The sequence below is a fragment of the Aegilops tauschii genome, chromosome 5 (genome assembly GCF_002575655.3).
Source record: "Aegilops tauschii subsp. strangulata cultivar AL8/78 chromosome 5, Aet v6.0, whole genome shotgun sequence".
Classification (NCBI taxonomy): Eukaryota; Viridiplantae; Streptophyta; class Magnoliopsida; order Poales; family Poaceae; genus Aegilops; species Aegilops tauschii.
In genome coordinates this window covers 387,019,813-387,038,477 of record NC_053039.3, presented here as the reverse complement: position 1 = coordinate 387,038,477, position 18,665 = coordinate 387,019,813, and the positions used below count along the sequence as shown (strand labels likewise).

Below are 18,665 nucleotides of genomic sequence, written 5' to 3'. Positions count from 1 at the left end.
TGCCGGAGCCAAAGCTTGCGGAACGCCACCGAAGGCTCACCGTAATCTCCTTCGAGTCACCCCCAATGGATGAGCCTCGAATCACTCGGGGCTGGTCTTGAAGGCGACCACCACACCTTTACAAACTTCTCCGGAGCACACCACAAGCAAGGAAGCTTCCGGAGGAACCTCTAACCGCCTAGGAGCCCAAGCTCCAAGAGTAACAAGTCATGGTGGATGAATGTTGCGGGGAACGCGATTTGGTTTGGTCAAAGTGTAGATCGGGTCTTGCTCTCCCAATCCCCAAAGTTTCAACAAGATTGGGTGGAGGGATTGAGAGTAGTGAGCAAAATGGGGTGTAGCAATGGAGGAGCTCAACAAGACATTAGGGTTGGGGGATGGAGGAGGAAGAAGGGGGCTTATATAGTGTTCTTGGCCGGGAGGGGATTTCTGCCCGTTGGACCCCGTGCGCACGGGCCAAGTCAGCCCCGTGCGCACGGGGTGTCCCGAAATATTCTGACTACCCCGTGCGCACGGGGTGTCCAGAAGATTTCTGATGAAACATCACAGGACACCACGGCAAAGCACACAATAAGTGGAATATCTGAGGAGGTGTAGGAGGGCTGGTGTATCTGTCTTGGAGGCATTCCCACACGACACTAAATCCACAAAGACCCCTCTTGATAGTGCGGTTTTGCCTATGACTCAAATCGAACCAAAACGAAAAACCTTCGAGTCGCCGGTAACCACGCCTTTGATCTTTTTGGACTGGGGGGTCGCACACCTCCATCAATGGACACCTTGGAACCAAAGTCCTGAGATAAACTTTAGCAAGCAACATTAGTTCCACTAACCACATTGTCATCACACCAAAATATAATCTAAGTGATACTTGCACTTTCAATCTCTCCCTTTTTGGTGCATTGATGACAATATGGTTAGGACATGGCATACATGATACAACTTAAGTAAACAGCCATGCGACAATAGTTGATCAAAGGAGCTCCCCCTATATATGTGCAAGGAAAAAATGCTTGATTATGCATCAAGCACACACATATGAGGCTCCCCCTAGATCCACATTGTCAAGGCATGCGATCAACATAATAATACCCAACACGGTGCCTAGATCACATGCAAGTGTGGTGAGCAGAAAACGTGAGACTAACCTATAGAAGCTTGATCATACTCCACAAGATATATCAACATAAGCATAGATAAATTCCATAAAGTAGATAGTCTCTCACATAGACTAGGTAGCTCACGACCACACCGCGAAAGCAAGTAAATAAGAGTATCTCAAGCCAAATAAACACAACCAAAACAAACGAGGCCTTGAGATCTCACCCAACTGAAACCAACTGGAAACGCCCCTAATAGAACACTTCTCCCCCTTTGTCATCAAGACAACAAAAAGGGAAAAGGCGATGCTAACGAGACTCTAGACAAGAGGAGGTGCGCTCGAAGCATCATCATCATCATCAAAGTGCCATCCCTCCAAGGGAAAAGAACGAGCTGTGGCCACACTGTCGTTGTCCTCGGACCCTGGACCAACCTCCTCACCAGCTGCAGCACGCTCAGCCTTCTTCTGACGCCTCACCAGCTTGCCCTTGTTGATCTCCTTGACCTGATGGCGCTAAATGGACTGACACATTTTGAACATGTTGCTCACGGTCTTCAGAAGAGACTTCTTCTCCTCTCTGGTGAAACTGGCATCAGTAGCAACCTGCTTCCCTTTGCTACGCGGAATCCGCACATAGGATGAACATCCCTCAATGTAGGTAGCACGATCCTCAGGCCTGGGGTTGCGCCCCTTCTTGGGAGGCACATATGGTGGAGGAGCAGCCGGAAGCCAGTTGGCATCACGCTTCGGAAAGGAGGTGCGGTACTTGGCAATGTACCTGGCGGGACAGACAGACTCAATCAAAGCTTGGATGAACGGAGCATAGATGCATGACTTGTTCTCCTGAACACACTGCCTGATCTCAAAGAACATGAAGTCCAGAACATCCACTTTCTTCTTGTCATGAAGGTAGACAAAGATGTCCAACATGGAGCTCCTCAGATTGTGAGAGTCCCCGGTCTTAGGATTAAGCGTGTACCTAAGAATGTGACGCATAGTATCATAGGTTGGCTTCAAATGTTTGATAGAACCGGTGGTGAAGGCCTTGTCTGGCTTGTAAGCAAAAGCAATCTCATCCTTGTCTTTTACGACTATCGCTACCGCTTAGTGATAAAGTAAAACTATTACATGGCGATTGCATCTCATACAATAAAGTGACAACCATATGGCTCCTGCCAGTTGCCGATAACTCGGTTACAAAACATGATCATCTCATACAACACATTATATCACATCATGTCTTGACCATATCACATCACAACATGCCCTGCAAAAACAAGTTAGACGTCCTCTACTTTGTTGTTGCATATTTTACGTGGCTGCTACGGGCTTAGCAAGAACCGTTCTTACCTACGCATCAAAACCACAATGATAGTTTGTCAAGTTGGTGTTGTTTTAACCTTCGCAAGGACCGGGCGTAGCCACACTCGGTTCAACTAAAGTGAGAGAGACAGACACCCGCCGGTCACCTTTAAGCAACGAGTGCTCGGAACGGTGAAACCAGTCTCGCGTAAGCGTACGCGTAATGTCGGTCCGGGCCGCTTCATCTCACAATACCGCTGAACCAAAGTATGACATGCTGGTAAGCAGTATGACTTATATCGCCCACAACTCACTTGTGTTCTACTCGTGCATAGCATCAACGCATAAAACCAGGCTCGGATGCCACTGTTGGGGAACGTAGTAATTTCAAAAAAAATCCTACGCACACGCAAGATCATGGTGATGCATAGCAACGAGAGGGGAGAGTGTTGTCCACGTACCCTCGTAGACCAAAAGCGGAAGCGTTATCACAACGCGGTTGATGTAGTCGTACGTCTTCACGATCCGACCGATCAAGTACCGAACGTACGACACTTCTGAGTTCTACACACGTTCAGCTCGATGACGTCCCTCGAACTCCGATCCCGCCGAGTGTTGAGGGAGAGTTTCGTCAGCACGACGGTGTGGTGACGATGATGATGTTCCATCGACGCAGGGCTTCGCCTAAGCTCCGCAACGGTATTATCGAGGTGTAATATGGTGGAGGAGGCACCGCACACGGCTAAGAGATCTCAAGGATCAATTGTTGTGTCTCTGGGGTGCCCCCCTGCCCCCGTATATAAAGGAGCAAGGGGGAGGCAGCCGGCCAAGGGGAGAGGCGCGCCATAGGGGGGAGTCCTACTCCCATCGGGAGTAGGACTCCTCCTTTCCTTGTGGGAGTAGGAGAAGGGAAGGGGGAAGGAGAAAGAAGGAAGGGTGCGCCCCCCTTCCCTAGTCCAATTCGGACCAGACCATGGGGAGGGGTGCGGCCACCTTTTGAGGCCTTTCTCTCCTTTCCCGTATGGCCCATTAAGGCCCAATACGAATTCCCGTAACTCTCCGGTACCCCGAAAAATACCTGAATCACTCGGAACCTTTCCGAAGTCCGAATATAGTCGTCCAATATATCGATCTTTACGTCTCGACCATTTCGAGACTCCTCGTCATATCCCCGATCTCATCCGGGACTCCGAACTCCTTCGGTACATCAAAACTCAATAAAATTGTCATCATAACGTTAAGCGTGCGGACCCTACGGGTTCGAGAACTATGTAGACATGACCGAGACACGTCTCCGGTCAATAACCAATAGCGGGACCTGGATGCCCATATTGGTTCCCACATATTCTACGAAGATCTTTATCGGTCAGACCGCATAACAACATACGTTGTTCCCTTTGTCACCGGTATGTTACTTGCCCGAGATTTGATCGTCGGTATCTCGATACCTAGTTCAATCTCGTTATCGGCAAGTCTCTTTACTCGTTCCGTAACACATCATCCCGCAACTAACTCATTAGTCATAATGCTTGCAAGGCTTATAGTGATGTGCATTACCGAGTGGGCCCAGAGATACCTCTCCGACAATTGGAGTGACAAATCCTAATCTCGAAATACGCCAACCCTACAAGTACCTTTGGAGACACCTGTAGAGCACCTTTATAATCACCCATTTACGTTGTGACATTTGGTAGCACACAAAGTGTTTCTCCGGTAAACGGGAGTTGCATAATCTCATAGTCATAGGAACATGTATAAGTCATGAAGAAAGCAATAGCAACATACTAAACGATCGAGTGCTAAGCTAACGGAATGGGTCAAGTCAATCACGTCATTCTCCTAATGAGGTGATCTCGTTAATCAAATGACAACTTATGTCTATGGCTAGGAAACATAACCATCTTTGATTAACGAGCTAGTCAAGTAGAGGCATACTAGTGACACTCTGTTTGTCTATGTATTCACACATGTATTATGTTTCCGGTTAATACAATTCTAGCATGAATAATAAACATTTATCATGATATAAGGAAATATATAATACTTTTATTATTGCCTCTAGGGCATATTTCCTTCACATACCAAGCACGAGGTGCTTGTTTAAGTCCATAGAGCGCCTTATGGAGTTCATAAACGTGAGAGGGGTGATCGGGATCTTCGAAACCGGGAGGATGTTTGAGATACACCAACTCCTTAAGAGGACCATTAAGAAATGCACTCTTCACATCCATTTGATACAATTTAAAATCATGATGTGAAGCATATGCAAGCAAGATACGAATGGACTCAAGACGGGCAACGGGGGCAAAGGTTTCACCGAAGTCCAAACCTTCAACTTGGGTGAACCCTTGTGCCACTAACCTTGCCTTGTTTCTAGTGACTTGTCCATGCTCATCTTGTTTGTTCTTAAAGATCCACTTTGTTCCAATGACATTATGATGTTCTTTGGGTCTCTTCACAAGAGTCCATACTTTGTTGCGGGTGAAGTTGTTGAGTTCTTCATGCATGGCATTTACCCAATCCGGGTCGTCAAGTGCATCTTCAACCTTAAGGGGCTCAACACAAGAGACAAACGAGTGATGTTCACAAAAGTTTGCCAAATGTCTACGAGTAGTTACCCCTTTGTTGATGCTTCCATAAATGTTGTCGGTGAGATGTTGAAGATGCTTTAACTTGGCGGCCGCTTTTTGCACTTTGAGGGTAAGCTTTTCTTCACTTGGTTTTGAACTTGTGGAAGAAGCTTGGCCTTGGGAATGCTTTAGCCTTGGAGACACCCTTCTCTTCACAACCTCTAGTTCTTGATCACTTGGATGTGATGATGTGGAAGACACTTGAGGTTGGGATTGATCTTGATCTTGATCAAGAGCTTGACCTTGGGCCTCACGGATTGGTTCTTCGCCATTTGGTTGAGCTTGCCCTTGATCTTTCTCGGGAACATGAGGGACTTGATCTTGTTCTTGGATAGGTTCATGATTTCCCATAGCATCTTGACCTTGTGGTGGCGGTGATGACTTCCCTTGTGTAGAATCCACAAGAGGGGCTCTTACTCCTTCTTCTTCTACTTGGACTTGGGGTGTTTCTTGTGGACGAATGTGGCCTATCCCCATAGTCCTTATAGCTTGTGAAGGAGCCTCATCACCTACAACACTAGGAACAATTTGCTCCGCACGGGAACCGTTATCTTCATCAAACTCCACATTTACCGTTTCCTCAATACATCCGGTGGATTTGTTGAGAACACGGTAAGCATGAGAGTTTGATGCATATCCAACAAATATGCCCTCATAAGTTTTAGGCGCAAACTTAGCTAAACGGGATTTCTTATTTAGAATGAAACACTTACAACCGAATACTCGAAAGTATTTGACGTTAGGCTTTCTCCCGATTAGGAGTTCGTAGGGAGTCTTGTTCTTGAGCTTACGAAGATAAAGCCGGTTTGTAGCATGGCACGCGGTGTTGATGGCTTCGGCCCAAAGCTTGTATGGAGACTTGTACTCGTCAAGCATGGTCCTTGCCATCTCAATGAGAGTCCGGTTCTTCCTTTCTGCAACACCATTTTGTTCGGGAGTGTATGGCGCGGCATATTGATGCTTGATCCCCTCATCGCTCAAGAACTCGTTCATAGTGTAATTTTTGAACTCGGTGCCGTTGTCACTTCGAATTGCCTTGATCTCACAGTTATGTTGACGTTGAGCTTCTTTGGCAAAGTTGATGAAGGTGTCTTGAGTTTCATCTTTAGTCTTGAGAAAGAACACCCATGTATATCTTGTATAGTCATTGACAATGACAAGGCAATACCTCCTCCCTCCCAAACTATCATAAGATGGAGGCCCAAAGAGATCCAAGTGAATGAGCTCGAGAGGCCTCAAAGTGGTAATGATAGTCATCACCTTATGAGCTTTTTCATGAAGTTTTCCGGCAATGCAAGCACTACAAGGATGATCTTTGGCAAAAGACACATTGGTTAGTCCAAGGATGTGCTCCCCCTTTAAGAGAGCTTGTAAATTTCTCATGCCAACGTGTGCTAGCCGACGGTGCCAAAGCCACCCCACGTCGGCCTTGGCCATTAGACATGTTGCAAGATAAGTTTTCTCATTTGAGAAATCAACCACATAAAGGTTGTCTTCAACATGCCCAACAAAGACCACTTTGAGATTGCTTCTCTTAAAGACGGTCACATGAAATTCACCGAAATGAGAATCATAACCGGCGCGTGCCAATTGAATCGTAGAAAGTAAATTGTAGTGAAGGGATTGAACAAGCATGACATTCTTAAGTGATGCATCACTAGAGATTACCACCTTGCCCAAACCCAACACCTTGCCCTTGCTATTGTCACCAAAAGAGATGTTTGAAGTGGCCTTGAGCGAATCAATGAACTCCACAAGCATCTCCCTCTCTCCGGTCATATGATTGGTGCAACCACTATCGATCACCCATTGTGTTCCACCGGAGGTATAGTCCTACAAGAATCAAGCTTTGATTTTAGGTCCCCATTTTGCAATGGGTCCTAGAGAGTTAGCAACAAGGGTCTTAGGAACCCAAATAGTCCAAGCATAATCATCATAGTTAGTGCCAACAAATTTAGCAAAGGTATAACCATCATCTCCTCTCATGAGGACATAAGATGGGTTGTTCTTGCCGGCAAACTCTTTGGGAATGGCCTTGTCCCTAGTGACCTTGCCATCCCCAACATTCCCTTTTTCCTTCTCCTTCTCCTTGTGTCCTTCATGAACAAATGCTATCTTTTGTTGGGGAGGAGGAGTAGGACCGATCTTCTTCTTGTGGCTCTTCTTCTTGGTCTTCTTCTTCTTAGAAGAGGGGTCAAACCCAATTCCCTCCTTGGCAACACACTCCTTTTGGTTGCTCAAGAGGTCATTGAGGTTTTTCTCCCCTTGAATGCACGACACAAGCCCTTTCTCAATTTGGGATTTTAACTTCTTATTCTCCTCTTGGAGAGAGGTGCAATCATGAGCAAAGTTAGCCGTACAAGATTCATCATTTAAATCAATATGAGGGACGGAAGTAAGAGCCTTAATGGTTGTAGCTTTAAGTTGAACATAAGACTCGGTGAGGGCAATGAGGTCACCTTTGACAACCTTGGAACTAGTCACAAGGAGCTCATGTTCCTCAACAAGTCTCGTGTGATCAACTAGAAGCTTTTCAACCCTTACTTTAAGGGCATCTTTGTTCTCAAGAGCAAGTTGCAACGCATCATCGGTTTTAACGAAGTCAATTTTATGAGAAGACAAGGCTTCCTCAAGTGATGCTCTCATGACACTCTCTTCATGTAGCTCGTGCTCAAGGAGTTCGACTCTCTCTTTTTCCTCTATGAGGAGGTTTTCAACGTTCTCAATAAAATCATCGCGTTCGGCGAGTGATTTAAGGAGATCGCTAAAACGAGCACGAGCTTCACCATGAAGAGTTTTCATGAAAGCCATCAAGGATTCCTCATCATTATCCACACCATCATCACACTCATCCTCCACTATCTCACATGAAACATTGGGAGTGTGGATGAAGGGTTTTAGAGATTTGGACTTTGTTTTTACCTCTTTGGCCATGAGGCAATGATGAGTGAACGGCTTGTCCTCGTTGGGAGAGTCGAAGAGGCCGGTGGTGGAGGAGGAGGTAGTGGCATGCATGGCAATGGCGGTCGTGCCCACATGATCATCATCACCGTCATCTTCATCTCCGGACATGTACTCCTCATGAACAAGAGCCTTGTCATCTTTCCTCTTGGAAAACTTGGTGAACTTCTTCTTGAGCACAAGCTTCTCGGACTTGTCTTCACGTCTCTCATAAGGACAATCGTGCACAAAATGTCTTGGGCTATCACAATTGTAGCATTTTCTTCGTCCAAACGATCTTCCTTGCAGATTCTTCCCTTTGTTTGCCATGGTCCCGGAATATTTCTTGACCAAGAGAGCCAAGTCTTCCGCAAAGTCATTTGCCGGGCATGAGGTGTCAACATCTTCCTCACACGTCTCTTCAACAACTTCTTCATCCCTTGAGAGTTGGGCAACTACTTTCTTGGCCTTCAATGCAAGATTTGAGTTCTTGGTGGCTTGAGCTATGGCAAAGGTCTTCTTGGACTTGGTCTCCAAAAGAACATGAGTTGAGAAAGTGGATACAACTTGTGCTGCGGTCAACTTTTGATAGCCCGGGCGTTGATGTATCATCATCACCATGGTATGTTCCGTGAGAACCATAGCATCAATGAACTTGTCCTTAATGAAATCATCATTTCCCCAAGTGCACCCAAAGGTTCTCAAATTGAGCACAAGAGACTTCAACCTTCGATATACCTCTTCCGCGGACTCACCCTCATTTCTCACAAATAGGTTGACTTCTTGCTTGAGCAAAGCCAACCGAGATCTTCGAATTGCTTCATCACCTTCGAGGGCCTCCTCAAGGCAATCCCAAATTTCCTTGGCGGTCTTGAGTAGGGCAATGGAGTCACTATAGTCATCGGTCACCGCGGTGCGCAACATGTTGTGGGCGGTAGCATTGAGTTGATCATCAACCGCTTCTCTTGGAGTGAGATTCATGGGATCCTTGGGGTTGAAACCGTTGACCACAATCCACCATAGTTGTGTAGATGCACTGCGAATATGAGACTCCATATCTAGCTTCCACTTAGCAAATGCGTTAGCTTTCAAAGGGGGCGGAGGCCCCACAGGATTAATGCGAGGGTGCTGCAAGGGTTGTGGTGAGTAAAAGGGTTCCACGGCATCGTACTTGGGAACTTGAGTGCGAGCCGGGGATGCAAGAGGTTCTCTCGAATCATCCGCATCATGAACCGCATTTGGATCAAATGAGTTTGAGGCGGATGTCGAGGGCTTTAAGCGAGCATCAATTTCCTCCTTGACCGAGGAGCGAACTTCTTTCAACATAGCAATTTTGAGGTCCGCAAACATTGAAAGAATATCGGCCGCGGTCAACGGGGCCCCCGGGTTAATGGGGGCAACGGGAGCAACGGCCGGAGCAACAAGTGCGTCGGCCGCGGCGGGGGGTAGGTTTTGACCATCCTCCGCAAGTGGTGCGTCACCTCCCTCATTCCCTAGATCGACCATATCCTCTAAGGTTGTAAAACCTTATATTAGAGCACGAGGCTCTGATACTAATTGAAAGGATCGATACGGTCGACTAGAGGGGGGGTGAATAGGAGACTACAAATTTTACTCTTTCTTGTCAATTTTAAGTCTTAGCGGATAAAAAGGGTTCACTAGATATGCAACTAGGTGAACACAACCTATATGACAAGCAAGCTCTAAGCTAAATATGCTAGGCAACAAACTAATTAGCAAGCCAACAAGCATACAAGGCTAAGTAAAGTGCGGGAAAGGATTAACCACAAGTGAGACGAGGACGCGGATTTTATCCCGAAGTTCACTCTTCCTTGGGGAAGAGCTACTCTCCGTTTGGAGCGGTGCCGGAGCCAAAGCTTGCGGAACGCCACCGAAGGCTCACCGTAATCTCCTTCGAGTCACCCCCAATGGATGAGCCTCGAATCACTCGGGGCTGGTCTTGAAGGCGACCACCACACCTTTACAAACTTCTCCGGAGCACACCACAAGCAAGGAAGCTTCCGGAGGAACCTCTAACCGCCTAGGAGCCCAAACTCCAAGAGTAACAAGTCATGGTGGATGAATGTTGCGGGGAACGCGATTTGGTTTGGTCAAAGTGTAGATCGGGTCTTGCTCTCCCAATCCCCAAAGTTTCAACAAGATTGGGTGGAGGGATTGAGAGTAGTGAGCAAAATGGGGTGTAGCAATGGAGGAGCTCAACAAGACATTAGGGTTGGGGGATGGAGGAGGAAGAAGGGGGCTTATATAGTGTTCTTGGCCGGGAGGGGATTTCTGCCCGTTGGACCCCGTGCGCACGGGCCAAGTCAGCCCCGTGCGCACGGGGTGTCCAGTGAGTTTCGAGGTACCTCGTGCGCACGGGGGTCAGAGACCCCGTGCGCACGGGGTGTCCCGAAATATTCTGACTACCCCGTGCACACGGGGTGTCCAGAAGATTTCTGATGAAACATCACAGGACACCACGGCAAAGCACACAATAAGTGGAATATCTGAGGAGGTGTAGGAGGGCTGGTGTATCTATCTTGGAGGCATTCCCACACGATACTAAATCCACGAAGACCCCTCTTGATAGTGCGGTTTTGCCTACGACTCAAATCGAACCAAAACGAAAAACCTTCGAGTCGCCGGTAACCACGCCTTTGATCTTTTTGGACTGGGGGGTCGCACACCTCCATCAATGGACACCTTGGAACCAAAGTCCTGAGATAAACTTTAGAAACCAACATTAGTTCCACTAACCACATTGTCATCACACCAAAATATAATCTAAGTGATACTTGCACTTTCAAATGGTTTCCGACGTTTTTTCATGGCTTCAAAGCGATCAATTACCGCATCATTAGTAACCTTCCTCATTTCGCTTTTCTCCACATAACAAATAAGGTCGTACTTCAAGGCGTCGTCACCAAGACGATTGCGCAAATATGTCTTCACAATTCTCATAGCTGAAAAATATCTCTCAACTGTAGTAGTGGCAATAGGCAATACTAGTGCTAGCTTCAAAAGTCGGTAAACCAAGGGATAGACAATATGTTTTCTTGTCTCCACCATTTTTTGAGAGAGCTCACAAATATTACTTAATCCAGAGAAGCGATCATCTGCTCGGACATCAGCAATGTAAAGATGAAGGTGATGCCTAAGGTCCCTGAGTTCTCCATCATCAAAATCTTTTGGATAAAGTTTAGCTAGACTCATCAAATGTTCTAAGTTGAAATCATGAAATGATTCATTTGGGCTCAAAGCCGCTGAGCAAACAAGTAGTTCAGAATTTTTCTCATTGAAGCGATTATCAAGTTCTTGAAGCAGCCAATCAATAACATCATTAAAACAATCCACTTCATAATGATGCCTATAGTGATACCTGTTTTTTGCCGTGGTTTCTTTGGATTCACATATTGGTCTTCCATTTGCAACTTGGAAATGGCATGCTTGTCACAAAAGACATATGCTTTATGTAGGACAGATTCCCATCCATTTCTCCTTAGATCATTCAAGGAGGCTTTGGTTGAATTCACACAATTAATAGCATTCACAATGTCCTGATTCTTCCGTTGTAGAGCCAATGATAATGTGTTTGTGATTATCAATATAGTGGACATAAGCTGTAAGTAGAACACAAAATCAAAAGACTGGAAATAAACAAGAAGACCACATGCCTGCCTTCTATTTGTGCCATCCCTGTCTTCTTCTTCCACATATTCTAGCACTTTGACAACTGTACGGAACATATCAATCAAACTCTTAAGTGTCTTGTAGTGAGAACTCCATCGAGTGTCTCCAGGTCTTTGAAGAGCTAGTTCTTGATTTAATCTTGTCCCACTTTTTAGCAGTCCACAACCTAAAGCTTCACACACTTGTTCTTTATGTTTGTCTCGAATCATGTCCTTTCTCTTTGAGGATCCAGAGACCACATTCAACAAGACTGAGATCATATCAAAAAAATTACCAATGCATTTGTGCTTCCGAACAACAGCCACAACAACTAACTGAAGCTGATGGGCAAAACAGTGAACATAATATGTTGTGCTATTCTCTCTCATGATTAAGGATTGTAAGCCATTAAACTCACCTCGCATATTGCTCGCACCGTCATATCCTTGCCCTCTAACTTGCTTGAAACTTAATTTATATTCTGCAAATAAATCATCAATGGCAGACTTGAGATACTTGGAAGTTGTCTCCTTCACATGAGTAAGGCCAACTAATGTCTCTATGGCACTTCCACATTTACCAACATACCGCAATACCACCGCCATTTGCTCTTTACCAGCCACATCCCTTGATTCATCAACTAGCAAAGAAAATACATCATTCCCAATTTCCCGAAGAACAGAATGCAATATCTCCTTTGCAAAACATTCAACTATGTCCTTCTGAATCTTTGAAGAAGTCAACTGATTATTACCTGGAGCATTATGGGCCACAACTTTTCTTACCTCCGGATTCTGCTCTGTTGTGTAAGCATGCAATTCCTTGAAATTACCTTTATTGAGAGACCCGTCAGACTCATCGTGGCCACGGAAAGGCAACCCTTGCTTCAGTAACACTCTAGTAACATCAATTGACGCATTTAGTCGAGTACAATAAGCATTCCTCTCAACATTACTTTGGTTGTTTAGAGCAACATAGATGTGTTGCTTTTGTTTCAGCAAAGCATCACAATCTCTTTTTGCTTGGTTGTGAGCACTATTGATGTCTCCTACATGCTCCTTTAATCTATATTTTTTATTACAACTTGACCAACCATTTGCAACAAATGCATCATATCCGGCTTCTTTCTTCTTGCGCGGTCTAAACAAGAAACAACAAAAACAATATGCTTTTCGTTTGGACTCACTATACTCAAGCCAGCTCCCAAACTCATCAAACCATTCCCGAACGAACCTTCTATCTTTACCACATATTTCTGTCACTTCAAAATCAGCAGTACGAGGTTGACAAGGGCCATTGGCCAAATACTTCCTTCTTACCATATCTCTCTGATTGGGATGGTACTCATCTATGCTTCTCCTTTTACCTGGATCAAACTGAATTTCTTCTTCCCAATTGATCTCTTCAACTTGAGATGAATTCCTTGTAGTATTGGCAGAACTAGGTTCATGTGTGGAGGCATCATTTTGTCCATGTGGTGATGGCGGGGCTGGAACATCAGTCTGTTCATGTGGTGATGCATCAATTTGTCCATCCGATGGTGGCGGAACTGAGCCATCGTTCTGATTATGTTCGTGTGACGGACCAACATTTTCATCTTGCACTGAGGTTCTCCTCTTTTTTAGAAACCTTTCCATAAACTGAGCTTCTCCTTAAATTTTGCAATTTATTCAGATAATTAAAATTTGCATGAAAGAAAAGAACTATGAATCATGTGTACGTACATAATACTTGAATTAGAATTGCACGGGTTGTAGTATAAAACATACTTGACATGGTGCCGATGCTTCCAGCCGTCCTAGAATTTTGCAATATTGGTCTCCACTTGGTGCACAATTATCTCAAATAGTTCAATTACCCAATACAGTCAAAATCTCTAGTAATATCCAGTACGGCAGTACCCCTAATTCCCTAGGGTTAGAGAGACAAAGCAATAATTAGAGTAAGATTTACAAAAAGCTGAGGCAAAGCCGCAGAGGCACGTCGAATTGGGGGTCTGATCAGGCCTGGGTCTGATGCGGCATACCTGTGCCTTCTTTTCTCCACTGATTCGGCGACTTGCCGCGCTCTGCAGAATAGGCGGCGTGTCCGACGTACGGGGATACAGAGGAAGGCGAAAGAACAAGGGCACGAAGCGCAAAGTCGAGAACAGGTGAGGCGAAGGGCCGGAGGGCCGAAGGCAAGTATCGATCAATGTACTGCTCCTATCCTGGACAGGCTGGACTGGGCCTTCGTGGCTTCCTCAATCGATACAGCGTCACACGCTGCTACAACTAGGCTGCACTTGTGTGATGTACGGGTGTCTTTCTAGGAAAATTAGGGGTGTCCCATCGTATATGGGCTCTATACTTATAAGGTAAAAGAGTTTTTTACCCTGTGCTACCTGGTGGGTTAACGTGGGTTCGCCCCTGTGTTAGTATCAAATCGTGTCGTATCTTATTAACCACGATTGCAATGGGCAGCAGGATATCATGTCGAATGTTCCGGTCCATCATCACCGGGAGCGATAAGATGACAGGGAAAGGTGTCAATAGTAATAATAAAGGCATTGCTTGGGACGTTCTGCGACTTGCTACTCATCATGCAATTGTTTATAGGTGGTGCAATCATACGATCCTGGTCCTCATAGTGGAATTATGTGTGCATACAGAGTGTGCCTCCTGAACGATATGGGATCATATTCTTTTCTTTATCTACGAGACGGCATGTAAAATTTGTATCAAGCGGTTCCATTTCCATGTGAATATACCGAACTCCTTCATCCTTCCGTTTTCATCTGGTGCACATTCTCTTTTCTGAAACCACATGGTAGAGTTGGGTATAGATCAACTGCAGACTGCACAATCGCCTTATCTATACCACTGACTATACACTGTACAACAACCTCAATATCCTCCTACTAGATACTACTACTAGTAACCTACAGTCTACAGATTGAAATGTTCAAAAAATCCAACTGAACTTCCAGTACGAGATTCCTACACCTTCTGATCCATGCCAAAAACCGCAACACCTGCAGAGCAGAAGAGGATTCAGTACCAGAGTAAGGGTACTAGGGTGCAGATTATTTTGTTTCAGAGTCTGAATTCCTGGTTGCACAGCAGCTGTAAACTTACCTAGCGTTGGCAGCAGGACCGTGAGAGCGGCGACGCCGACGATTTTGATGGGCATGCCGGTGACCACCATGTCCTTGATGGTGACGTAGCCGGTGCTGAAGCCGACGGAGTTGCCGGGCGACCCGGTGGGCAGCAGGTAGGAGAGCTGCGCGCCGACGGCGCCGGGCACCATGAGCAGCAGCGGGTGCACGCCGATGGTCCTGCCCAGCTCCGCCAGCAGCGGCAGCACCAGCGTGGTGGTGGCGTCGTCGGAGGTGAACTCCGTGAGGAGGCCGCTGAAGGCGCACGCCACGGGCGCGACGGCCAGCGCCGGCGCGCCCCGCAGGAAGCCCAGCCACCCGGCGAGGATGTCCGTCAGGCCGCTCGCTTTGAAGCCGTCGGCGATGGCGAACCCGGCGCCGAGGAGGAGGACGATGTGCCACTGCAGCCGCCGGCACTTGCCCCAGTCCATGAGCTTCTCGCCGTCGCTCTTGCCGCTCGGGATTATGAAGAGCAGCGTCGCCATCATGATCTGCATTGCGATCAAGATGGTGCCCCGCCGTCGAGTGAGTTCACGTGACAGATTGATTGTCTCTGAAAAATGATCAGATGAGATGATTCTTGGTGCACTTACAGTGACTGTTCCGTCCCCGACATTGCCGTGGAAGAGGACCGACCACCCAGGGATGTCGTCTGTGATGCTCCTCGTCATCCACAGGACAATAAGGCCCTGCATGAAATCAGCCGTTGATCCATTCAGTTCTGTTGCAATAACACTCTGTTTCTAGGTTCAGGGAAGAAAAAGGCTAGAAAATGTGCAGACTTACCCCGAAGACGGCAAGAACCATCTTCTCTGCAAAAGCCATTGGACCTGTCACAAAGATCCCCATCAGATAACTAAACGCTAGAATTTCAACGGGTGCCAAAGGGAAAATGTGGTTCATTCAATTTTATCCGAGCCCACGAAATGTTTGACCAAGAGTTCGTTTAAATGAATACTACAGCAGTCATTTTCCTCAAGTGCGCAGAGAAGGAGAGAGCAAGAAAGATAAGGTACGTACCAAGCAAGCTGAGCTCCCTCCTGAGATGGGTGCGGTCAAGGTAAGCGGAGAGCGCCCTGCCGGTGTTGTCGGAGCAGAACATGAGGCAGAGCGTGGCCCAGAGCGCGGCGAAGAGCACGAGCGACATGGGGAGGCCGAAGGACATCCAGGAGCTGAAGGTGATGGGCTCCTGCTCCGGGAAGTAGGTGGACCACATCCCCACCAGGATGATGTTGGCGCCCGTGCCGGTGAGCGTGGCCATCCCGCCGATCGCCGACGCGTACACGACGCCGAGCACCACCGCCTTGGAGAACCGCCTGAACTCGCGCGCGTCGGCGCCGGCGGCCGCGTCGCCGGGGAGCCTCTGCAGGATCCCCGTGGCCACCGGCATCATCATGACGGTGCAGGGCGTGTTGTGGATCCACATGCTGACGAACATGGTGGTGCCGCAGATGCCCAGCAGCAGCAGCGCCGGTTTCACCGGGTCCCCGCAGAAGAGCGACGTGATCTGCGCGCGGGCCGCACGATGTCAGTACGCTGAGATCGAGCAGGAAGAATCAATTGCTAGGACTCCATGAACGTACGTTGAGCGCGAGGCGGCGGTGGATGTTGTAGTGCTCGATGGCGAGGGCGAGGATGAAGCTGCCGAGCACGAGGGAGATGACGTCGTCCATGTAGGCCTTGGCGACGGCGTCGGCGGAGGAGACGCCGAAGACGGGGAAGAGGAAGAGCGGCGCCATGGACGCGACGGCCAGCGGCACGGCGTCGGTGATCCACCAGATGAACACCCACGCCAGCACGCCGAGCATGTTGCGCGCCGCCGCGTGCCCGGGGCCCAGGTCGACGAGCGCGCAGATCAGCGCGGCGGCCAGCGGGCCGGCCGCGATCGACAGGTACCTGTTGGCGAGCAGCGACGCGACGAGCGGCGAGCAGGGGGGGCGGTGGGCGCCGCCGTCCGCCGTGATGTCGTGCAGGGGCAGCAGCGACCTCGTCACGTCCTCCGACGAGCTCTCCCAGTGGCCGCTGCACCGCGGGTCCATGGCCGGTCGAGTCGAAGAGATCGTTATGGGCTGCTTTCGTTTCGTTCCGCCGTCGATGATCTGCACCCAGCCGCGCGCGTTTCTTGGTTGCTTCTTGAGGTGTGATGTGGTGTCCAAAAAGTTTGGCTGTTGTTATAGGCGCGGGAACACGACACTGCTGTTCGATTGGAAACTTGGCAGGCGAGTTCACCACGTGATTTACAGTTTTGAAAATGCATGGCCAGACAAGTTCGAAAACGAAAGCAAATAATGCATGCGGCAGGTCCAAGTGTCCGAGCGACCGAGCGAGAGAAGCTTCAGCTCTGACAAGTCGTATCACGCCGCCACGTCAGATACATACAGAAATACTACTCGAATTACTTGTCCTACGTGACCATTTTCATGGCTATCCCCAAAACGAAGCCCCACACCACTAAAAAAACTTCAAAAAGATCGTACTGATCTTCCTAAAAATATAGAAGCACCACTGGTTTAAAAAGATTGTAGTAATGATTGACGCATGTGGGTCGATGTGGCGTCCAGACAGGCACGATCGCGGGGCGAGAACCTAATAAAGACTCCTGCCGGGGCAGCCGTCGACGCTGACGCGCACCCCTGGCCCGTGCCACGTACGATCGCGCCCCCCCGTGGAACCAGCTCATGGGCAGCCCAAGAGCTGGGCGCGCTTGGTGGTCGGACGTGGCCACCTGCCGGCGCTCGGTCGCCCGAGCCCCCGACGCTGACGGCGACGGGCATGCAGCTGCACGGCGCGCTCTTATCCAGGGAGGCCAGACATGTCGACATACTCAACGGTCAACACGACCGAGCAATTTTGTATTTGCCGCGCACGCCATGACGTGCCCCGCGCTGAAATTTCTCCCCGTGGCAGGTCCTGCCGCCGCAGTCCGCAGCCGCGGTGACCCTCGGCGCCGGCGAGGTCTGGACGAGCCCGGCCGCCAGGGGGGAACGTGAGAAGGGTAAATCGATGTCGTTTCCCTATGAATGCACGCCCGCAATGGCAGGTGCGCCGCCGCGGGTGGCGCCTCCCCGGGATGCGACCGTGAAGTGCGTTACCTGGAGTTGGTCCCTGTCGCAGTTGCGATTACTCATCATTGGCGGGTACGAGTGGCCGATCGGCATTATTGCTGGCTGATCCGGGCAAGACGCGATCGCTCTCGCCGGGGTGGCCCGTCGCGCCACCGCCCGGAAGGGCCATGTTTCCCGATCCGCGCAGGCCGGCTTGCCTGGCTCGTCGGTGCCCCGTTGCGGTTCCCGTGTTCGTGGCGGGGCTGGTCGAATCTTTCTTGTTACAGGTGGAGTCGTGGTAGTATCTGCGGTCAGCAAGCCTAACTGAACCGGCGAATCACGTCGCGTAGCGTCTCGGGAGTGAGTAGTTGCTGTCGTATCATGAGCAATCGATCGGACGAGTTGTCTGATGGTGATTTGAATGTATGTGTGGAAGGAGTACACGTTACGAGCTTCACGCCTTGATCTGTTCAAGTAGCAGGAGCAGTATGTACACATGCCCTCACGTCTGCGCGCCACCGCTGCATGCATGGCGTCAAATCATCGAAGCAGGCATGGTTTTGCCGGCCAATTCCTGCCCGAAAGCCAAAGTGAACTAGGTACGAGAAAGTTCCAATTCTCCTTTTCACTCTGGCCTCCATAGTACACGTGCACTGAATATCCCGTTGGAATGGATGATTGTTCGGTGCTCCGCTGTCATGCCATGGAGCCACGTTCCGGAGCCACGGTAGCGACTGATGTATGCGCTGCCGCCTTATCATGTCACGTAGACGTAGTACAGGTAACCCCTGTCCGTGCTTCAATTCAAACCGAACGCCTGATATGTCTGTGCAGCCGTGTCG

At 48.6% G+C, this 18,665-nt stretch overlaps 1 protein-coding gene and 1 pseudogene across 1 annotated transcript; both read right to left on the bottom strand.

The window, feature by feature from the left end:
* Positions 1–10,758: 10,758 nt before the first annotated feature.
* LOC109783366 (uncharacterized) lies at positions 10,759–13,183 on the bottom strand (annotated as a pseudogene).
* A 1,192-nt stretch (positions 13,184–14,375) lies between these two features.
* On the bottom strand, positions 14,376–16,976 carry LOC109783365 (tonoplast dicarboxylate transporter). The gene is made up of 6 exons (XM_020341972.4): positions 16,363–16,976; positions 15,800–16,286; positions 15,566–15,609; positions 15,373–15,468; positions 14,760–15,270; positions 14,376–14,656 (listed from the first exon to the last, which is right to left on the bottom strand). The coding sequence occupies exons 1-6, from the start codon at positions 16,816–16,818 to the stop codon at positions 14,622–14,624; spliced, it is 1,629 nt and encodes a 542-aa protein (XP_020197561.1). The 5' UTR covers positions 16,819–16,976; the 3' UTR covers positions 14,376–14,621.
* Between the last annotated feature and the right edge of the window lie 1,689 nt (positions 16,977–18,665).

Bases quoted from the DNA above. Each gene is read 5' to 3' on its own strand.
- LOC109783365 (XM_020341972.4), bottom strand. From the start codon at position 16,818: ATGGACCCGCGGTGCAGCGGCCACTGGGAGAGCTCGTCGGAGGACGTG. The intron at 15,271-15,372 runs GTAAGTGCACCA...ATCGCAATGCAG, and splicing joins TCGGGGACGGAACAGTCACT to ATCATGATGGCGACGCTGCT. The intron at 14,657-14,759 runs GTAAGTTTACAG...TCTGCTCTGCAG, and splicing joins GGTCCTGCTGCCAACGCTAG to GTGTTGCGGTTTTTGGCATG.